Consider the following 21,870-nt stretch of genomic DNA (forward strand, 5'->3'; position numbering starts at 1 on the left):
AAGACATTTCATGTTTATGGATTATAAGACTCTATAGCAATAAGATGACAGTGCTGGGTAAAGCACAGCCATTTCACCAAATGGTACTGGAGAAATTGGACATTCACATGTAAAAGAATGCAGTTGGACCCTTACCTCACACCCTATACAAAAATTCACTCAAAATGGATTTAAGGCATAAACGTAACAGCTGAAACTACATAATTTTTAAAGAAAACATGGGAGAAAATCTTAATGATACTAAATCTGGCAATGATTTCTTTCATATGACATGAAAAACACAGGAAACAAAACAAAAATAGATCATATGGACTTTATTAAAATGAAAATCCTTTGTGCATCAGAGACTACTACCAAGAGAGTGAAAAGACAACCTAATGAATAGAAGGAAATATTTGCAAATCATGTTTGATAAGAGATTAATATCCAAAAATATGTGAATTCCTAAAACTCAGCAACAAAAGAGCAATTAAAAAATGAGCTAAAGTTTTGAACAGACATATCTCCAAAGAGGATATATATGGCCATTAAACATATGCAAAGATACTCAACTAACCACTAATCATTAGAGAAAAGCAAATCAAAACCACAGTGAGATACCACTTCACACCCACAGGATGAATATATATTATAAAAAAACAACAGACCAACAACCCAGAGAGTAAGTGTTGGTGAAGATGTAGAGAAACTGGAACATTTGTGCATTGTGGTGGGAATGTAAAATGATGTAGCCACTGTTGAAAACAGTATGGCATTACCTCAAAAGAACTGAATTTAGCATTACCATACAACCCAGCGATATCATTTCTGAGCATATACCCCAAATATTTGAAAGCCAGGATTCAACCAGATAGTTGTACATCAGTGTTCATAGCAGCATTATTCACAAGAGACAAAAGATAGAAACAACCCAAATGTCCATTAACAGATGAATGGATAAGCAAAATATGATATGTACATATAAGGAAATATGTTTAATCTTTAAAGGAGATGAAATTTTAACGCATCCTACACCATGGATGAACCTTGAAAACATTATTCTATATGATAAAATCCATGCATAAATGGTCAAGTGTGTGATTCCACTTCGGTGAGATACCTAAAATAGTCAATAGAATGGTCAAGTTTGTAGGGACTGAAAGTAGAATAGTGATTGTTGAGACTGGGTTTAGGAGAGAATGGGAAATGAGTATTTAATGAATACAGAGTAAAACCACAGAGGTATGAAGATACACGGTGTGATCAGGGAATAGAGCTAAAGACATTATGATGGAACATAGGCTAAAATAAGGGAGCTTATTGTAGAAGAGTGAACTGTGAGTAAGGACCAGCCAGTGGAGGTTTTTAGACTGAATCAGTGAAAAATAATTTGGATTTTATCTCTGGTCAATGAGGATTCTTTCAAAGGTTACCAGCAAAATAGGGACATGATCCTTTAAGCATTTGAAAAAGAAATATATTCACAGTAAGGACGATGGCTTGGAGCAAAACTGGAACTAGGAAACTGATTAAAGGGCTATTAAAATAATTTCATTCAGGTTTACTGAAGTCCTGAAGTTAAGGAGACTGTTTGAAAGATGAACTGACGAGGTGATTCACAGGGTCAAAGTGGAATCTGACACACACATCACAACCATAATTTAAAGAAAAATGTTTCAGAAAGCAACTTAATTCATTTTAGTCATCTTCAGTTATGCATGAAAAGGATATAGGAGTGGTCTTTTTTCCCCCCTTCTAGATATAAAGCTAAAATGCTAGCAATGTGACATTGGGATGAAGACTTCTTGTCTTAAAAAGGGTTGCAACATCTCCTGAATTTTGTCTGCTTTTAGATTTAAACTAAATATTGGGAGAGTCAAGTAGGATAAAGTTTTCTCATAATGTGCAGTATTGAATCAGAAATATTGTATCAGCAGCAGAACTGAAAATGTTCTTAGAAAATATAGTCTGTCTTATACTCATGACTCCATATTCCCACTGAGGGTTCTGCACCATTGCTGTAAAAGTATGCCTCTCTGTGAAGGCATAATTTTAGCACAACCATTTGTGTACACAGTTGTCCATTTGCAGGGACAATGAAACACCAGAGACCTTTGCAGTGTTCACAAATGAACATGATAAGTTAATAGCTTAATAAAACTATTAAAACTGAAGTCAAGGAATACTGCACAGTAGTTATTTCTAAAAGTAGTGTGTGTTTCCTTAAAACTGTGTGTTCCTGTTTCATAAAAAAGAAAGATATCAACATAATATTTTCAAGAAACTAATTTCTCCCCTCCTCTACCTCGAGTAATTTGTTGAAAATCTTGTAAGTGAAGTGCAGCCTTTAGGTTACCAAGTAGGAAAAGTTTCTCTTTATTAGTAGTATTATGTTTTGTTGAAATCTGAATCCTGTATCCAACATTCTGCTTCACTGTTGGGGAGGAAGAATTTTCCTCTACATTTCAAGGATCTTCTAGCTGGTCTAAGAATCAAATTGACATAAAACAAATTAACAGGAGGAAAAACAAACAAATTTTAAATACGTACATACAGGAATCCATGGACAATAGATTCCCAAAGATAATCAGGGAGAATGAGTTATATATGTGACCCTGAACCAAGGACCAGGAGGTAGGGGTCTGGGACTTCAGAAGAAAAGGAAAGCAATTCACAGGAATATGAAATGTGAATGTTTGGTAAACACACATTTGCTGGGCACACAGAAGCAGTGGGACAGAGACATAGGAAGAATGCCACCTTCTTCCCCGTCTACCACCCCTTTGTTTTATTCTGATGTAGTTAGTCACTACTTTCTTCCTGGAGTAGTTCCTCTATCTCAATTCTTTTAATGCAGTTAGGGGTCAGGGAGAAGGTCTCAAAGTGTCTGAGTCTTTTGGGCCTTGATTGTTTTCAGCTCTGTAATAACCTGAAACCCAAAGCAGCACATCCCAGGGCTGCCTGCCCTTGGCCACCACACAACACCTATGACTCCTGTTTTCCAAATTCAAAACCCGTTTTTAGCCATTATTCCCGATCCTCCCACAGCACTTGATCTTTTGAAAATATTTTCTTGACTCTTTACCACCTTAGTTTTAAGCACCTTCTTGATGATTTCTTCTCTCATTATTAGCACTTCTACTTTATCTTTTCCTTGTATACAAATTGATCTTTCCAAAGGTTTAATTCTCTCTGCCCTCTTTCCATTATCATCTTTGATTTTCTTCTGTTCTGTTGCCATCTGCCCTCTGCTGACCATTCCCTAGGAGTTGGGCTTAGGCTCTGTCTTGCTACTAGGTCATGGTACATGTTACTCTCTCTTCCTAAAATATAATTTTATTCTAATTTATATTTGGTTTTCAGCTTTCAGTTCTTTGGGACTCTGTCCTTTTGGAGTTGGGTCCCTCAGCCATGTGTTACAGGACACCTTGTGCTTACCTCTACAGTAGCTCCTGCATTGTAACACTTACATACTGCAGTGGCTCAGAGTGGGGGCTCCACACCCATAGCATCACTCTCACTGGCTGTTAGAAATGCAGATTTTCAGGCCCCAGAGCACATCATTTGAATCAGAAACTCCAGCTTGTGTCTCAGGTATCTGTTTTAACATGCCCTTCTGATGATTTTGATAGAGGCTAACGTCTGAGAAATCACTGGCATGTTGCATTTGCCAGGCTTTTTGCTGATTCCCTTGCTTGATTACAAGCTGTTTTAGAAAGAGTGGTGAAATCTTTTTCATTGGTAGAAATTTTTCAGGGTAGAATTGCTGCTGCTTAGTAATAACTTGCTGCAATGCATAAACTATGAAGTGAGTAAAAGAATGACAACTTTTTTATATGAGCTCCAATTCCACATCTCTGATTGGCCACTATGTAATTTGCATGGAGACCCAACAATCACTTCAAAATTAACCTCTCTCATAAGAAGCTGACATCTGACACCCCAACAACACTCTCCTCCCAAACAGTCGCACACAGGTGTCTGCTTCTACAACTGACTTGTTAGCCTCTCCTTTCCCTTCAATATTATAATCATTCTCCCTTTTACTCATGAGAAAACCTTAGTCATCATCTTTCTTTGAAATATACCTCCATTTATTTGGAGTGTACAACTAAAACACATTCACCATAAAGAAACCTGAAAAAGTCAGTGACACAAAATAAAATAAAAAGTTCTTTAAATTCTGCCACTCTGATACAACCATTGTTAATTGTGGCACATAGTCATCTTTTTTTTTTCTTTCTGGCAAACTTGCTAGAAATGGCATTCTAAGAAGAATACCAAGGCTCTAGGTGCTCACCATTCTCACAGCATTTCCATTTTCTCACCTTTTGAGTCCTGCCATTTCTCTATCCCCAAATTATTTCCCACTAGTGATTTGACTCAATGTTCTGCTTTAATGTGAGGCCTTGCTAAAAACGCGCTCATCATCACTCCCACTTGTACCTCCACTCCCTTCCTTATCCCCCTTCTCTGCTCTGTTTTTTCTTCTTGGTTCTTATAACCATCTAACAGACCATATATTCTACTTATTTAACTTGCTAATTGTGCATTTCCTCTAACTTAAATATAAACTTCATGAAAGCAATGATTTTTGCCTGCATCTTATTTATTGTCATAGCCCTAAAACCTAGGACAGTGCTTGATAGGTAAAACACATTCAGAATAGAGTTGAAATATTGAATGAATGAATGAATGAGTGAATGAACAAATGGATTCATTAATAAATAATAAATATTTATTGGTGAAATGCTGTAAGTCCTCAAGGAAGTCAGAATTCCAGTGACTTGCATATAGTGAGCATTCACACTGAGTTGTGCAGTGTGAATCCAAAAGAACAGTTAAACTGTACTCTTCACTGAAACCTTTCATTAGAGCTGCCAAAGATTATCTCTCTGCTCTCTAAAGGCTACAGACCATTATTTGTAGTTATGTCATGTGTTGCCTACTAAACTGACTTATGGATGCATGTTGCCCTTCTCATTTAGTAATATACACGTTCCTTAAAGGCAGATACCAATTACTATTGTGGAAGTGCTAAGACTTGCTGTACTTAGTGCATTGACACTCAATAAGTAGTTCTAAAATTAATTCAATCCTTGCCAAAAATAAAATAAAGTTATTACTAAAAGCAAAGAGGGAGTTACACAGGGGGGCACTTTGCCATTTTACCTGTTGTTAAAGATCTGTGTATCTCATATGGTTTATTAAAGAAGAATACCTGTCAGCTGCACATGGATACTATTCCCGAAGGAGTCACTATGTGAACATTCTACATCTCCACAGATTATTAATGCCGCACTTGCTTTGGCTGCAAGACCCAAAAGTCAAGTGGTCAAAAAAACCATGGAAATGTACAAGCGCACATGGGAGAATCATATACATGTCCTTACTGAAGCTGTAGATGACATTACAAGCATTGATGACTTCCTTGCTGTATCTGGTATGTGTTTGATTTTTTAATTTATATCTTTGTTCTTCTCAATTTTCTGAAATAGGGTAATACAGAATGTAATTCATTTTGTGCAACATAATGAAAAAGTTTTTAATGATAGTCTTTCTTGAAGCAAAATGCTGCTACATATGATCTACTCTTGGGTGATGAGTCTCAAGCATTATAAACTTACAACCCAACCATTCTCACACTGTATCTGTAAAAGAAATTCCTATTCATTAGCAGAGCATAACTGAAAATGATAGCTTGAAATCTAAGTCATTTCCTGGCTTTTTAAATAAATCATTTTTCCCCTCCATTAACATACTTGAATCTCTTCTTGATTTCTCTGTACTTCTTTTCCAACCAATTTTTTTCTCCACTCAGGAAAAAAAAAAATATATATATATATATATATATATATATATATATATATATATGGAAACTCTTCAATAATATAAGGTACAATATATACTTCGACTACTAGAATATATATTTGAATAGTGGTGATCTAAAGAATCAAATAAACAAATCTAAACATCTAACTACATCAGTAACAACCAGGCATGATATTCTATATCAAGCCCAGATGATTCTCTCAACATAACTAGAGCAGCATCCTATAGGATTGTAAAATTAATTCATTTCCCCAGAAGCCATATCCCCAGAAGCATAAGTCAGATTTTGATAATATTGTTGTATGGTCTAAATTATTTTTAATCTTTTTTATTCTCTTAAATGTTCTCTCAAAATTATTTAAATATCTTTTTTTCCTATTTTATTGAGAGAAATTTACTTGGAATATGACATTCTTTTCTATAGAATGCAAATTCTCATGGATTTCCAGCATCATTTTATCTTTTTAAGCTTTCTTGATGTACTTTGTCTAATCTGTTGAATTCATTAATTTCATGTTATGTATGCATTCACAACCTAAACAATAACCTAGTATATTTTCATGATACATTAATGAAAAGAAAATGTATGCTCATTAATTTTTTTTTATTTCTGGAGAGCTAGAAACTTTGAAAATAACAGAAAAATGTATGGGAAAAAAACTTTAAAATCCCTTAATCCCACTATTCAGAAATAACAATCACCAATAACCTGATTTATTTCCACCCAGCACTTTTCTATATATAAATATGTCTGGGTTTTCAAATAATTGTGTCATGAGATATGTGTGTATATGTATAGATATATAATAATTGCCTTTTTACATTAATATTGGCTAAATTTTCCCACATCATTATATATTCCTCAAAATATCATTCATCTGTCCTCTTTTTGCTAACATTTAGATAAATTGTAGTTTTAACTACTATAAACAATGTTATATATTAAGCATACTTTTGTCTATTTGCTGTCTTCCTAGTACAGATTTTGCAATGTGTATGCTATCAGTATTTTACCTTGGGGCCGTCTTGTTAAATGCTAGGTTCTGTTTTTTCAGTTAGTTCCTTTGGTTACAAGGCAAAGAAACCTGCTCACGCTACTTGATGTAAAGGTAGTTTTTTATAAGTAGAGTGGTGGCACAACAGGGAGAATCTGGACACACTAGAACAGGAATCATTGGCCAGGCCTGGCGTGGGGAGAGTTGTGGGAGGCCTGAGATTTAAGCAGATGTGTGGGTTCTCCGAGCACAACCTCGAGGTTTCTCATTTTAGGGTTAGATTAAACTGACCTAGCAACTTTCTGAGCCCCCTACTTGGTGTGACAACTTCAGCACCTCAGAATGTTTTGGCTACAGAAAACTCATATGAAAGTTGCTTAAACAACACAAACCCTAAGTATCGCATCTAACTAGGTGTTTAAGACAGTTAACTGTAGACTTACTAGCTCTGGCATACCAGAGGCCTCGATTGGAGGAGTCTAGGTGTATGGGGAGGAGTATCTTATCATTAACATTACTGAGAAAAGTCAGTACAAGGTAGTAATCAAAAGTGGATTAATATTAATGTCTGTCATTACTGTTTTTGAATTCTCTACAGGCAATGCAAGGCATTATTTTCTATATCCAGGGTGGACTGTTTCTACTTTCCTGCCCTTTGGTGGTTGTAGTTGATAGTGGTTTAAAGTCATTCATGACCTGTGTTGACATCCCTGGATTCTACTGGCCTTCCTTCGTGGCTGCATCTGAAAGCATTATAAAATGCCTCCTAAAGCAGGAAGGCAGGAGTAGCTTGCTGGCTCTAACTCATCAAGGGGGGCAACCTTTCCCAGGTGCCTTCCATCAGACTTTCTCTTACTTGTCATAGCTCAGAACCTGGCCCTATTCCTACTCCTGGGCCAGTATCTGGCAAAAGGAAATAGGATTTCCCTGATGGGCTTAAAGTGCTTATAAATAGTTAACAACTGGCTAGGGATCAGAGGGAGTGGTCATCCTGATTTGTAGCATTTGCTGATTTCTGTGGCACAAACACTCCGACAATGGCAGGTTTCCAGCTACCACTGTGAGGTCACTGAATGCTGACTTGGGAAGAGATGCATGAAAACAACTCTTGTGAGCTGCTAATAACAGATTCTAGCAGACCACTGGGCTTAAGCTGATCATCATTCAGGCTTTCTGAGAAGTCACTTACTATACCAACAAAATCAGAAGTTTTACCAGAAGAAAAGAATTGGAAATGGCTATTGACCAGAGAAAAAAACAGGCTTTTCCCAGACACTGAGGGGCATCTGCTGCTTGCTCAGGTTTCTGTGCCTTCATAAATTTTCCTTCATTTAGTTTTAGCATGAGCTTCAGTGATGTTTCTTATTACATCATAATTTTTCACCATCTGTTTCCAGAGACAGTGACATCTTCTTTCATAAACTTCTCAGTCAAATAAATGAAAAAGAATCTAGCTGACTCTATTCATCTTTTAAATAACAAGCCAGAAATCCTTAGTCCAAGATCTCAGGCCAGCCAATGGATGGGTTAATATTACTCAGATGGCTAATCATGGTTCAAATAGCTATGACGGGGTCTGTCACAGTCTGATCACTTTGTGTGGGGCACATTTTCTCAGAAAAACTGCTAATGTGATCAGCAGTGAATGACTTGTCTGGTACTATTTTTTAATAATTTCTTATAATATGTTGACTGCTTTCCCAGAGTTCTGGTTTCTCTGTTTGCCAAGTAGAACAACTGACAAGGTAGTTCATAGGGTATCCGAATTGTGAAATACCTAGAAAATATCATGTTTTCAAAATTTTTGTGAACATTGCATCTTTTTCTTGGGCTTTCTTTCAGTGGTCAATAGAAATACTCAATTCTTTTTATTTTATATTTTTATAAGAATAAAGAATAGGGGTCCTGAAAAGATTCCTACTTTTTCCTAGGTCAGTTTTAAAGATTGGTGGATTTTAGAAATCGGCTCTCCACATTAAAATATAAACAGAAATTAAAGTCTAAAATCAGAAAAGGATTCTTGGATGTAAAACTACTATTTTATTTTCATTAACAAAGATAGATATCCCAATGGTGAAATGTTTGCCTTCTAATAATGGTTTAGAGTGACGAGATCATTCAGTGCTGACCAATAGCTATTGAAACAGAGCATTTCTAATATCAAATATCTGTTATTAATCACATTGCCAAATATAGATATATCATTGATGATTTAAAAACTGTGTTTATAAAATCACCAAATTTCACAAAAATTCAAAATACTAATTATCAGAAGCCATTTTTTTGTGTTGTTTTGTTTCTTGTTATACATAGAAAACTCCAAACATCAGTACAATCATTTTTTCTTATAAATAAAAAGAGATGTAATCTCATTATTTAAAAATTTTATGTATAAAAATAAAACAGGGAACCAAACCCACTTCCAAAAGCAAAGAGGTGTTTGGCAAACTATGTTCTCTGACATTGCATTGTGCTCAAGAAGTTCTTTTCAGTTCAATGTTATATATGTAGTCCTGTGTCATCGTGCAAGTAATTAGAAAAATTCTTCAAAATGCGCTGGTCCCCAAACTTTTCATCCCCTCACTGACTACAGGGCTTATCCCACACCATTTACTCTCTGAATACTATTTTATCACTTTCTGAAAATTCATATAACAAAATACCTGTCAGAAACTGGCTGGTCTGAAGATTCTGTCTTGTGTATAGACAGAAATGTACTATGTGATGAGAAGATTTGAGAAGCTCTGTCTTTCCAGCCTGCCTTGATGCTTGAAATCCCCAGTATTACTTGTCCATGTGGGACTACAAAAACATTTAAAATCTCTATTTAAGATGCAAATTTGGAAGTGGAAGCATATTAACACATACATCAGCTTTTTGGACCATTGCATTAGTTGACTTGTGAACTATAATCCCAAGGAATTGAATTTAAATGCAAATTTTGATAAAATGTGAACCCTAAGAACTATTCAACAGTTTCTAGGAACTGAATAAATGCAGGAGTTTGTGAAGGCATGATCTTTCATTTATTCCTTTCTTCATTCATTAAATATTTATAATATAATTTTTTTTTTACATTACAGTACTAGAACTTTATTTTCTTTTAGTTAAAAGGACAAATTTTTCTTGAAGTATTGGTCTTCTTTTAATATTCAGAGGTTGGAAAATGTAAATCTTTTGATATATAAAAAAAATTTTCCCAATCAAATTCTAAGTAAAGTGCTTTTTATCTCTAATTAAGTCTGAGATTTTCCAGAGGGCCCATGGAACGTGTCAGAGCAATTTCTTCTCGAAAAGGAGAGATATTTAACTAATTAGGCTTTTTTACTTGATATGTTAAATTACCTGGTGGGACACTTTGTAAAATAAGTGATGCTGAACCTCTTTAGACTATATTTGTGTAAGAATATGTTCTAAAATAAGTATTCTGTAAGTCATATGGAACTCCTAGAACTCTTTTATGTCCTTATTTGAGATTACTTGTAACTGTAGCTTTTGAAACATTGTATGTTACAGAAATAACCAAATTTCCTTTTCAATTAAATTATGATGAACTCTCATCACGTATTGAACCATGACTATTCTTTTTTTTTTATAATTCCAAATAACTTTATTCTAGAGAAAGCCCCCCCCAAATTTTTTTTTTTTGAGAGGGCATCTCTCATATTTATTGATCAAATGGTTGTTAACAACAATAAAATTCTGTATAGGGGGGTCAATGCTCAATGCACAATCATTAATCCATCTCAAGCCTAATTCTCATCAGTCTCCAATCTTCTGAAGCATAATAAACAAGTTCTTACATGGTGAACGAATTCTTACATAGTGAATAAGTTCTTACATGGTGAACAGTACAAGGGCATTCATCACAGAAACTTTCGGTTTTGATCACGCATTATGAACTATAAACAATCAGGTCAAATATGAATATTCGTTTGATTTTTATACTTGATTTATATGTGGACCCCACATTTCTCCCTTTATTATTATTTTTATTTTTATTTTTGATAAAATGCTGAAGTGGTAGGTAGATGCAAGATAAAGGTAGAAAACATAATTTAGTGTTGTAAGAGAGCAATTGTAGATGATCAGGTGTGTGCCTGCAGACTATGTGCTAATCCGAGCTAGACAAGGGCAATAAAACATCCATGGATGCAGATTTCTCTCAACACAGGGGGGGGTGAGGTTCTAAGCTTCACCACTGTTGTTCCCCGATTTCTCACCTGACGGCCCCCCTGTGAATGTGCCTGTCATAGGTTGTTCCTCCCTTGAGGAATCTTACCCATCTCTGGCTAACCAGTCATCTTCCAGGGCCATACAGGGAAATGTAAAGTTGGTAAGTGAGAGAGAAGCGATATTGTTTGAAAAGGCTAGCTTTTTACTTCTTTGCAGATTTATGCCCTGTGGCTTCTATGCCCAGCACTTGTCTCGAGGTATCTTTACCACCTGGAGGAAATATGATACTCGGTAAATTCGATATGAGGCACGAATTCTATTTAAGGGTTGTAATTAGGAAGGAAGAAGAAAAGCTATAGAGGTAGCATATGGAAGAAAACATGGGAGGATTGATTATTTCTTTGACATATCTTCTTGTAGAGTACCTTAAGCATGTATAGGTTTTAAACTACTAACTAACTTGCACACACATATTAACATAATAGGAATACGGTGACATAAACAAAGCAAATCTATAATTACCAGCCATCTCCAGTGAAGCCAAGAAAGCCATTTAGGCACCCTAGGCATTTGTGAAAATTTGTCTATGATATGATGGATATTGTCCAACTGTACTTGAACAGTCTGAGAGAAATCAGACAAATTAAAGCAACCCATTTCTGGGATCTGTTCACATCCCATATGTTCTTTTAACCGTAGATAGTCTATAGTCGTAAGATTTTGGAGTGCTACAACTTGCACCCCTCCCAACTCCTGATTGAGTTCCAACAGTACAGATCTGGTCAAATTCATTGTCTCACTGTATGCACATGCCAGCCTAGACATCTCTCTCCTCATTCCAATGGCAAGTCTAGGAAACGGTGGGGTGGTGCAGCTGCAACCGCAGCATCGCCCGGATCCCTGTGGAGGCTTTTTGATGATCATCCCCCCGGCACAAGTCCTCCAGAGAGTGCTGATGCCGGAAGCTCCTCCTCATATTGTATCTTTTTCTGGGTAGCCAAGCTAGGCCTTGATCTTCTGCATAGAAACAAACAGACCCTTTGCCCACACTTTGACATGCCCTCTATACCACTGTGTAGAACTCATTGGAGGTCAGCACACAGGAACTGCTTTATTTTTATTTTTATTTTTTTTAATTTTTATTAAGAGAAAGGAATATTATCAGAAAAGAGTACCTCCATAGCTGATCATTTGACACACTTTAAGTGATCAACATTAAGGATATTTAAAGCATGTATTAATCTTTGGTTTACCAATTGTTTTATCCTATCAAGGAGTAATCCCCCTTTTCTTTCTTTCTTTTTTTTTTTAATCTTTAATCTACACTTACATGAAGAATACTATGTTTACTATGCTCTCCCCTATACCAGGTCCCTCCTAAAAACGACATTACAGTCACTGTCCATCAGCATAGCAAAATGTTGTAGTATCACTACTTGTCCTCTCTGTGTTGTACAGCCCTCCCTCCCCTTTCTCCTTCCCCTTCATGCATGCTAATCTTAATACCCCCTTTCTTCTCCCCCCCCTTATCCCTTCCTGCCCACCCATCCTCCCCAGTTCCTTTCCCTTTGGTACCTGTTAGTCCATTTTTGGGTCCAGTTTCATTCTCCTACATGAAGCTGTCCAGTTTTGCCAGCACCTTTTGTTGAAGACACTGTCATTTTGCCATTGTATGTCCATGGCTCCTTTATCAAATATTAATTGACCATATATGTTTGGGTTAATTTCTGGAGTCTCTAATCTGTTCCACTGGTCTGTGGCTCTGTTCTTGTGCCAGTACCAAATTGTCTTGATTACTATGGCTTTGTAGTAGAGCTTGAAGTTGGGGAGTGAGATCCCCACCACTTTATTCTTCTTTGTGGGGATTGCTTTAGCTATTCGGGGTCTTTGGTGTTTCCATATGAATTTTTGAATTATTTGTTCCAATTCATTGAAGAATGTTGCTGGTAATTTGAGAGGGATTGCATCAAATCTGTATATTGCTTTGGGCAGGATGGCCATTTTGACGATATTAATTCTTCCTAGCCATGAGCATGGGATGAGTTTCCTTTTATTAGTGTCCCCTTTAATTTCTCTTAAGAGTGACTTGTAGTTTTCAGAGTATAAGTCTTTCACTTCTTTGGTTAGGTTTATTCCTAGGTATTTTATTCTTTTTGATGCAATGGTGAATGGAATTGTTTTCCTGATTTCTCTTTCTATTGATTCGTTGTTAGTGTATAGGAAAGCTACAGATTTCTGTGTGTTAATTTTGTATCCTGCAACTTTGCTGTATTCCGATATCAGTTCTAGTAGTTTTGGAGTGGAGTCTTTAGGGTTTTTTATGTACAGTATCATATCACCTGCAAATAGTGACAGTTTAACTTCTTCTTTACCAATCTGGATTCCTTGTATTTCTTTGTTTTGTCTGATTGCCATGGCAAGGACCTCCAGTACTATGTTAAATAACAGTGGGGAGAGTGGGCATCCCTGTCTGGTTCCCGATCTCAGAGGAAATGCTTTCAGCTTCTCTCTGTTCAGTATAATGCTAGCTGTGGGTTTATCATATATGGCCTTTATTACGTTGAGGTACTTGCCCTCTATTCCCATTTTGCCGAGAGTTTTTATCATGAATGGATGTTGAATTTTGTCAAATGCTTTTTCAGCATCTATGGAGATGATCATGTGGTTTTTGTCTTTCTTTTTGTTGATGTGGTGGATGATGTTGACAGATTTTCGAATGTTGTACCATCCTTGCATCCCTGGGATGAATCCCACTTGGTCATGGTGTATGATCCTTTTGATATACTGTTGAATTCTGTTTGCTAATATTTTATTGAGTATTTTTGCATCTACATTCATCAGGGATATTGGTCTGTAGTTTTCTTTTTTGGTGGGGTGTTTGCCTGGTTTTGGTATTAGGGTGATGTTGGTTTCATAGAATGAGTTTGGGAGTATTCCCTCTTCTTCTATTTTTTGGTACACTTTAAGGAGAATGGGTATTATGTCATCTCTGTGTGTCTGATAAAATTCTGAGGTAAATCCGTCCGGCCCCGGGGTTTTGTTCTTGGGTAGTTTTTTGATTACCATTTCAATTTCTTTGCTCGTAATTGGTTTGTTTAACTTTTGTGTTTCTTCCTTGGTCAGTCTTGGGAGGTTGTATTTTTCTAGGAAGTTGTCCATTTCTTCTAGGTTTTCCAGCTTGTTGGCATATAGGTTTTCATAGTAGTCTTTAATAATTCTTTGTATTTCTGTGGGGTCTGTCGTGATTTTTCCATTCTCATTTCTGATTCTGTTGATTTGTGTTGATTCTCTTTTTCTCTTAATAAGTTTGGCTAGAGGCTTATCTATTTTGTTTATTTTCTCAAAGAACCAGCTCTTGGTTTCGTTGATTTTTTGCTATTGTTTTATTCTTCTCAATTTTGTTTATTTCTTCTCTGATCTTTATTATGTCCCTCCTTCTGCTGACTTTAGGCCCCATTTTTTCTTCTTTCTCCAGTTTTGATAGTTGTCATGTTAGACTATTCATTTGGGATTGTTCTTCCTTCTTCAGGTATGCCTGGATCGGTATATACTTTCCTCTTAAGACTGCTTTCGCTGCATCTCACAGAAGTTGGGGCTTTGTGTGGTTGTCATTTGTTTCTATATATTCCTTGATCTCTATTTTGATTTGTTCATTGATCCATTGATTATTTAGAAGCATGTTGTTAAGCCTCCATATGTTTGTGAGCCTTTTTGTTTTCTTTGTAGAATTTATTTCTACTTTTATAACTTTGTGGTCTGAAAAATTTGTTGGTAGAATTTCAATATTTTGGAATTTACTGAGGCTCTTTTTGTGAGCTAGTATGTGGTCTATTCTGGAGAATGTTCCATGTGCACTTGAGAAGAATGTATATCCTGTTGCTTTTGGATGTAGAGTTCTATAGATGTCTATTAGGTCCATCTGTTCTAGTGTGTTGTTCAATGCCTGTGTGTCCTTACTTATTTTCTGCCCAGTGGATCTATCCTTTGGGGTGAGTGGTGTGTTGAAGTCTCCTAAGATGAATGGCATTGCAGTCTGTTTCCCTCTTTAGTTCTGTTAGTATTTGTTTCACAAATGCTGGTGCCTCTGTGTTGGGTGCATATATATTTAGAATGGTTAAATTCTCTTGTTGGACTGAGCCCTTTATCATTATGTAGTGTCCTTCTTTATCTCTTGTTACTTTCTTTGTTTTGAAGTCTATTTTGTCTGATATTAGTACTGCAACCCCTGCTTTCTTCTCACTGTTGTTTGCCTGAAATATGTTTTTCCATCCCTTGACTTTTAGTCTGTGCTTGTCTTTGGGTTTGAGGTGAGTTTCTTGTAAGCAGCATATAGATGGGTCTTGCTTTTTTATCCATTCTATTACTCTGTGTCTTTTGACACAGTGTAATTGCATTAAGTCCATTTACATTTAGGGTGACTATTGAGAGATAGGTACTTATTCCATTGCAGGCTTTAGATTCGTGGTTACCAAAGGTTCCAGGTTAGCTTCTTTAGTATCTTACTGCCTAACTTAGCTCGCTTATTGAGCTGTTATATACACTGTCTGGAGATTCTTTTCTTCTCTCCCTTCTTATTCCTCCTCCTCCATTCTTCATATGTTGTGTGTTTTGTTCTGTGCTCTTTTTAGGAGTGCTCCCATCTAGAGCAGTCCCTGTAAGATGCCCTGTAGAGGTGGTTTGTGGGAAGCAAATTCCCTCAGCTTTTGCATGTCTGGGAATTGTTTAATCCTGTCATCATATTTAAATGATAGTCGTGCTGGATACAGTATCCTTGGTTCAAGGCCCTTCTGTTTCATTGCATTAAATATATCATGCCATTCTCTTCTGGCCTGTAGGGTTTCTGTCAAGAACTCTGATGTTAGCCTGATGGGTTTTCCTTTATAGGTGACCTTTTTCTCTCTAGCTGCCTTTAAAACTCCTTCCTTGTCCTTGATCCTTGCCATTTTAATTATTATGTGTCTTGGTCTTGTCCTCCTTGGATCCTTTCTGTTGGGGGTTCTGTGTATTTCTGTGGTCTCTTCGATTATTTCCTCCCCTAGTTTTTGGAAGTTCTCAGCAATTATTTCTTCAAAGAGACTTTCTATCCCTTTTCGTCTTTCTTCTTCTTCTGGTACCCCTATAATACAAATATTATTCCTTTTGGCTTGGTCACATAGTTCTCTTAGTGTTGTTTCATTCCTGGAGTTCCTTTTATCTCGCTCTATGTCAGCTTCTATACGTTCCTGTTCTCTGGTTTCTATTCCTTCAATGGCCTCTTGCATCTTATCCATTCTGCTTATAAATCCTTCCAGGGATTGTTTCACTTCTGTGATCTCCTTCCTGACATCTGTAATCTCCCTCCGGACTTCATCCCATTGCTCTTGCATTTTTCTCTGCATCTCTGTCAGCATGTTCATGATTTTTTTTTGAATTATTTTTCGGGAGGACTGGTTAGGTCTGTCTCCTTTTCAGGTGTTGTCTCTGTGATCTTTGTCTGCCTGTAGTTTTGCCTTTTCATGGTGATAGAGATAGTTTGCAGAGGTGGTACGAGTGACCACTGGAAGAGCTTTCCTTCTTGTTGGTTTGTGGCCTTCCTCTCCTGGGTGATTAGCGACCTCTAGCGGCTTGTGCTGGGCAGCTGTGTGCAGACAGGGCTTCTGCTACCTGCCCGTTTGCTATGGAGTTTATCCCCGCTGTTGCTGTGGACGTAGCCTGACTGGAGCTGCTCCTCCAAAATGGTGGAGCCCCGCTGGAGGGGGAGTGGCCGGGAGGCTATTTATCTCCTTAATGGGCCTCTGTGCTCCCTGTTGCCCAGGGGATTAGACTGCCCAGAGATCCCCACATTCCCTGCCTCTGGGCTAAGTGTCCTGTCCTGCCCCTTTAAGACTTCCAAAAAGCATTCTCCAAACCAAAACAACAATAGCAACAATGAAAGAGAAAAAAAAAAAAGGAAAAAAGGCGTGATTTTCTTTGTCCTCAGGCGCCAGTCTCAGGTACCCGCTCACGGGTCTTGCTGCACTGTTTCCCTAGTATTGGGGTCCCTGTCCCTTTAATGCTTCCAAAAAGCACTCGCCAAAAAAAAGAAAGGGACAAACTCATGATTTTCTTTGTCCACAGGCGCCTGTCTCAGGCACCCACTCACCGGTCTTGCTGCCCTGTTTCCCTGGTATTGGGGTCCCTGTCCCTTTAAGGCTTCCAAAAAGCACTCACCTGAAAAGAAAAAAAACCCACTCCGGTTTCTTTGCTCCCACCGGGAGCTGGGGGGAGGGGTGCTCGTGTCCTGCCGGGCTGGGGCTTGTATCTTACCCCCTTCGCAAGGCGCTGGGTTCTTGCAGGTGTGGATGTGGTCTGGATATTGTCCTGTGTCCTCTGGTCTCTATTTTAGGAAGAGTTGTCTTTGTTGTATTTTCATAATTCTATGTGGTTTTGGGAGGAGAGTTCCACTGCTCTACTCACGCTGCCATCCTGGCTCCTCCCCACTCTTATGACATAATTTTAAGAGTTAAATCCTATGAAAGGTACTGGAGATTGAATAATGAATAAAAGTTAGTGGAAGAGATAATCTGCAAGAAAGCTGTGACAAAGGGATTACTGGTGGGGGAGGTGCAGAGGGGAATGGAGGAAGGCACTGACAGTGGTTTGGAATTTACTGAGACTGACCACTTATTGATTCAATGTGGGACTGTTATTCCCTTATTGCAAAAGGTGTTTGATTTTAAAGATCATATCATATTGACTCTGAATTATATAGTATTGAAGGATGCTTGAAGATATCCTTTACTCCATATACTAAATTTCTCTTTACTACAACCACTGAGGTCCATGTCCACTGCTATCACTCCCATTAAAGCCACTCTTACTTTTCCATAGAATCTTTCTAATTGAACCTCCTAATCCCAGAGTTTTGCTTGAAGGTTCTCAATAGGTATTTGCTTAATGAATAAAAGTATTTCCCTTTTTAATTCTATGCAAGATTAATCTGGGGGTGGTGTTCATCAAATGTGTTCATCAAATAGAATAAATATTTTTTAAACTCTTCAAATTATGAAAAATAATGCTCAGTATTAATCATCACATTTTGTGATCCCAATTTAGTAACACAAAGATAACTCTAATACATCCATCAAAAAGGCACTAACAAAGGCCTATGTGTCCATGGCATTGTAATAAGCATCTTTGGCTTCTACAATGTTGTATCTGAATCTTCTATAAAGTTGAATTTGACAAAGGAAAACAAAAAATAAATATTTCATTTTTCTTGCATATGTTAGTACCAAATAAACATGTAATAATATTATCAAAATAAAAATGTTAAATTAATTACATACATACTAAGCAATGTTAAATCCCAATATAATGTTTGTGGAATCGGTGTTGGAATGAAAGACGATCAATATAGTACATATCTATAAAAAGGTAAATTACACAATTATAAGCAATTGCCTATTACCATACACTCATTTATTTATGTTTTCAACATATGTCTAGTTGAAATTTTAGTTGATTAGAGACATCGAGGCATGAAGTACTTCAATACAAATATATCCTTTTAAAATAGAGATTTGGAGTCATATTCCACAAAATTCCATTTTGATAAAAGTGTATTCAGTATCAGCTATGATAAAAATGTACTGAATATTAGCTATGTACTATGCTGGGAAATGGAGGGGGATTTAAAGAAGGAAAAGGCAAAATGTTTGCTTTCAGAAAACTCACAATTTTATGTATATAAATCAGATTCCAAAGGATTGTAAGAGTCATAGAAACAAAAATGCAGGGTAATTAATGCTGCTCATGTGTCAGGGTATCAAAGAAAGCATTTTTAAGGAGATAACAGAGAGAAAGCATGCTTTCAAAAATGATTGAATAGACTCCTCTAAAGCAATCCATTATTGCTGTATTGGTAATTATGTTTTAGATTACTACCTGTATGTCCATGACTGAAAAGTAGTTTGGGCATCTGAACTGGAATTTATCATGCATCATTCCATGTACTAACAGACCATTTCACTCAAGATGTTCTCATTTAAATGAACAATAGATATTCCAGACTATTGTTTGAGTATTATGAATTAGATCTTCAGAAAAGCCATAATTAGAAGTCTTTTTTTACTTTGTCAAAATCAATCAGAGTGGAGAATTTTTACCAGAACTTCAGGGTAGAGCTGGAGTAATCAATAATCTTACTGATAAAATAAATGTCACTGAGGGTTTGCATTTTAGACCCGTATGACAAGATAATAAATATTTCCTAAATTCTGAAGATTCACCAGCTATGTGCTTACAAAGGCTCTGAATGATAAAATAGACCTTTAACAAAGGATTTTCTTAAAATTGTCTCAGTGAGTGTATGCACAGTGTTAATAACCATATTATTTGTCATAACCAGATGTACTGACAGAAGCTTTCAACAAAAACAGAATCTAAGTGAGTCCCATAACTTCATTTGTATTTAGTTATTTTGGGGGCAGTGTCTCAACTCTAAGCACATAAATTTAATCAGCATAATTTGGATGAATAAAAGTCCTTAATATGGTGAATCTTATAGGACATTTTATAGATTAGACAAGGGATCAGAGGGAAAGTGTCTCCTTTTCATATAATGCAACCCTTCTACTAATGAGTCCAAGATGTGCTTCTGAACATTCTGAGAGAATAAGACTTCAATGGCGATGAAGCGTTTTTAGGAAGGAAAAGCAGGATGATCTTGACCTACATGCTTTCCAAAGATCCTCCTATGGACCTGGAAAGAAGCATGCTTCCTGCTACCTAGATGGGTGCAAATACAAAATCTAAAAATATTTAGAGGGGCCTAGGAATCTGTAGGGTTCTACTAAGCTTGCTAGTTCGTGTGGAGATAGATTTACGGATTTGATAGCATGCTGGGGAATTTTAACAAAACAGTAAAACCTCTGCTTGCAGAGTGGCTCTAGAGCCTGTGCTGGGAACAGTTTATGTATATTGGGGAAATGCAGCTGAGAATTACATTCTCACAAAGTATATATCATTCTTACTAAAATTCCACCACTTAAGGAACTCTTGTAAATTAGACACCAAGATGGTGGATTTTATTTCTAGAATCTATGGGAACCATATAAGGAGAAGAATATGTTGGGAGGGTGTTAAGTATGCTTAGGATCAACAATTATGACATTCTTACAAGACCTATGATTATTTTGGGAAATAAGTTAATTTCTGACTCACTAAATGCCCTCCTTTAAAATGTTAATGATTATAAGATTTTTCTATGGTCTGAATGTGTCCCCCCAAAATTCACATGTTGGAATCCTAATGTGCAATGTGAAAGTATGAGAAGATGGGGTCTTTGGGAATTGCTTAGGTCATGAGGGTAGAGCCTTCATGAATGGGATTAGTGTTCTTATAAAAGAGGCCCTACAGTTTCCTAGACCCTCTGCCTTGTGAGGACTCAGCAAGAAGTCACTGAATCTGATCCAGAAGGAGGGCTCTCACCATAGCACAGGCACGTGGGTGCCTTGGTTTTAGACTTCCTAGCATTAAGAAAAGTGAGAAATAAATGTCTGTTGTTTATAAGCCACCCACTCTGTTATTTTGTTATAGCAGCCTGAATGGACTAAGACACATTCATTCATTTATGTAACAAACATGTGCTGAGCACCTATTAGGTGATAGGACTGTTTTAAATCCTAGCAATAGAACAGTCAATAGAATAGATAGAGCTCCCTCTTAAAGCTCTCATTCTGTTAATATCCTCTGCCCATTTTTTAATAGGGTTATTTACTTTTTGGGTGTTGAGGCATGTGAGTTCTCAATATATTTTGGATGTTAACCCCTTGTTGGATATGTCATTTACAAATATGTTCTCCCATACTGTAGGATGCCTTTTTGTTCTGCTTGTGGTGTCCTTTGCTGTACAGAAGCTTTTTAGCTTGATGTAGATCCATGTGTTCATTTCTTATTTTGTTTTCCCTTGCCCGTGGAGATGCGTTCAGGAAAAAAGTTGGTTATGTTTATATTCAAGAAGATTTTTGCCTATGTTGTCTTCTAAGAGTTTTATGGTTTCATGACTTACCTTCAGGTCTTTGATCCATTTTGAGTTTACTTTTATGTATGGGGTTAGACAATAATCCAGTTTCATTCTCTCGCATGTAGCTGAACCCTCCTACACTGCTGGTGGGAATGTAAACTAGTTCAACCATTATGGAAAGCAATATGGAGGTTCCTCAAAGAACTAAAAATAGAAATACCATTTGACCAGGGAATTCAACTCCTAGGAATTTACCCAAAGAAAACAACTTTTCATATTCAAAAAAACATATGCACCCCTATGTTTATTGCAGCACTGTTTACAATAGCCAAGATATGGAAGCAACCTAAATGTCCATCAGTAGATGAATGGATAAAGAAGATGTGGTACATATACACAATGGAATATTATTCAGCCATAAGAAAGAAACAAATCCTACCATTTTCAACAACATGGATGGAGCTAGAGGGTATTATGCTCAGTGAAATAAATCAGGCAAAGAAAGACAAATACCAAATGATTTCCTTCATTTGTGGAGTATAACAACGACATTAAACTGAAGGAATGGAACAGCAGCAGACTCACAGACTTCGACAAGGGACTGTGGTTGCCAAAGAGGAGGGGAGGGGAGGGTGGTTCGGGAGGGAGGTAGAAGGGGATTGTGGGGTATCATGATTGGTGCACATGGTGTGTGTGGGATCACGGGGAAGACAGTATTGCACAGAGAAGACAAGTAGTAACTTTGTGGCATCTTACTACACTGATGGACAGTGACTGCAGTGGGGTATGGAGGGGGACTCAATAATAAGGGTGAATGTAATAACCACATTGTTTTTCTTGTGAAACCTTCGTAAGAGTGTATATCAATGATACCTTAATTTAAAAAAAAACAACTCTCATTCT

The 21,870-nt window shown here is 36.9% G+C and overlaps 1 protein-coding gene across 6 annotated transcripts in view; it reads left to right on the top strand.

Moving 5' to 3' along the window:
* CTNNA3 (catenin alpha 3) overlaps positions 1-21,870 on the top strand; it is a 1,703,691-nt gene that overhangs the window by 1,124,058 nt on the left and 557,763 nt on the right. For all 6 annotated transcript variants that reach the window (XM_073240982.1, XM_073240983.1, XM_073240981.1 and 3 more), the window contains one exon: positions 5,266-5,422. In XM_073240982.1, coding sequence (XP_073097083.1) covers positions 5,266-5,422 — 157 coding nt within the window. The remainder of the gene's footprint in view (positions 1-5,265; positions 5,423-21,870) is intronic.

The sequence above is a fragment of the Manis javanica genome, chromosome 7 (assembly GCF_040802235.1).
Source record: "Manis javanica isolate MJ-LG chromosome 7, MJ_LKY, whole genome shotgun sequence".
NCBI classification, from domain to species: domain Eukaryota; kingdom Metazoa; phylum Chordata; class Mammalia; order Pholidota; family Manidae; genus Manis; species Manis javanica.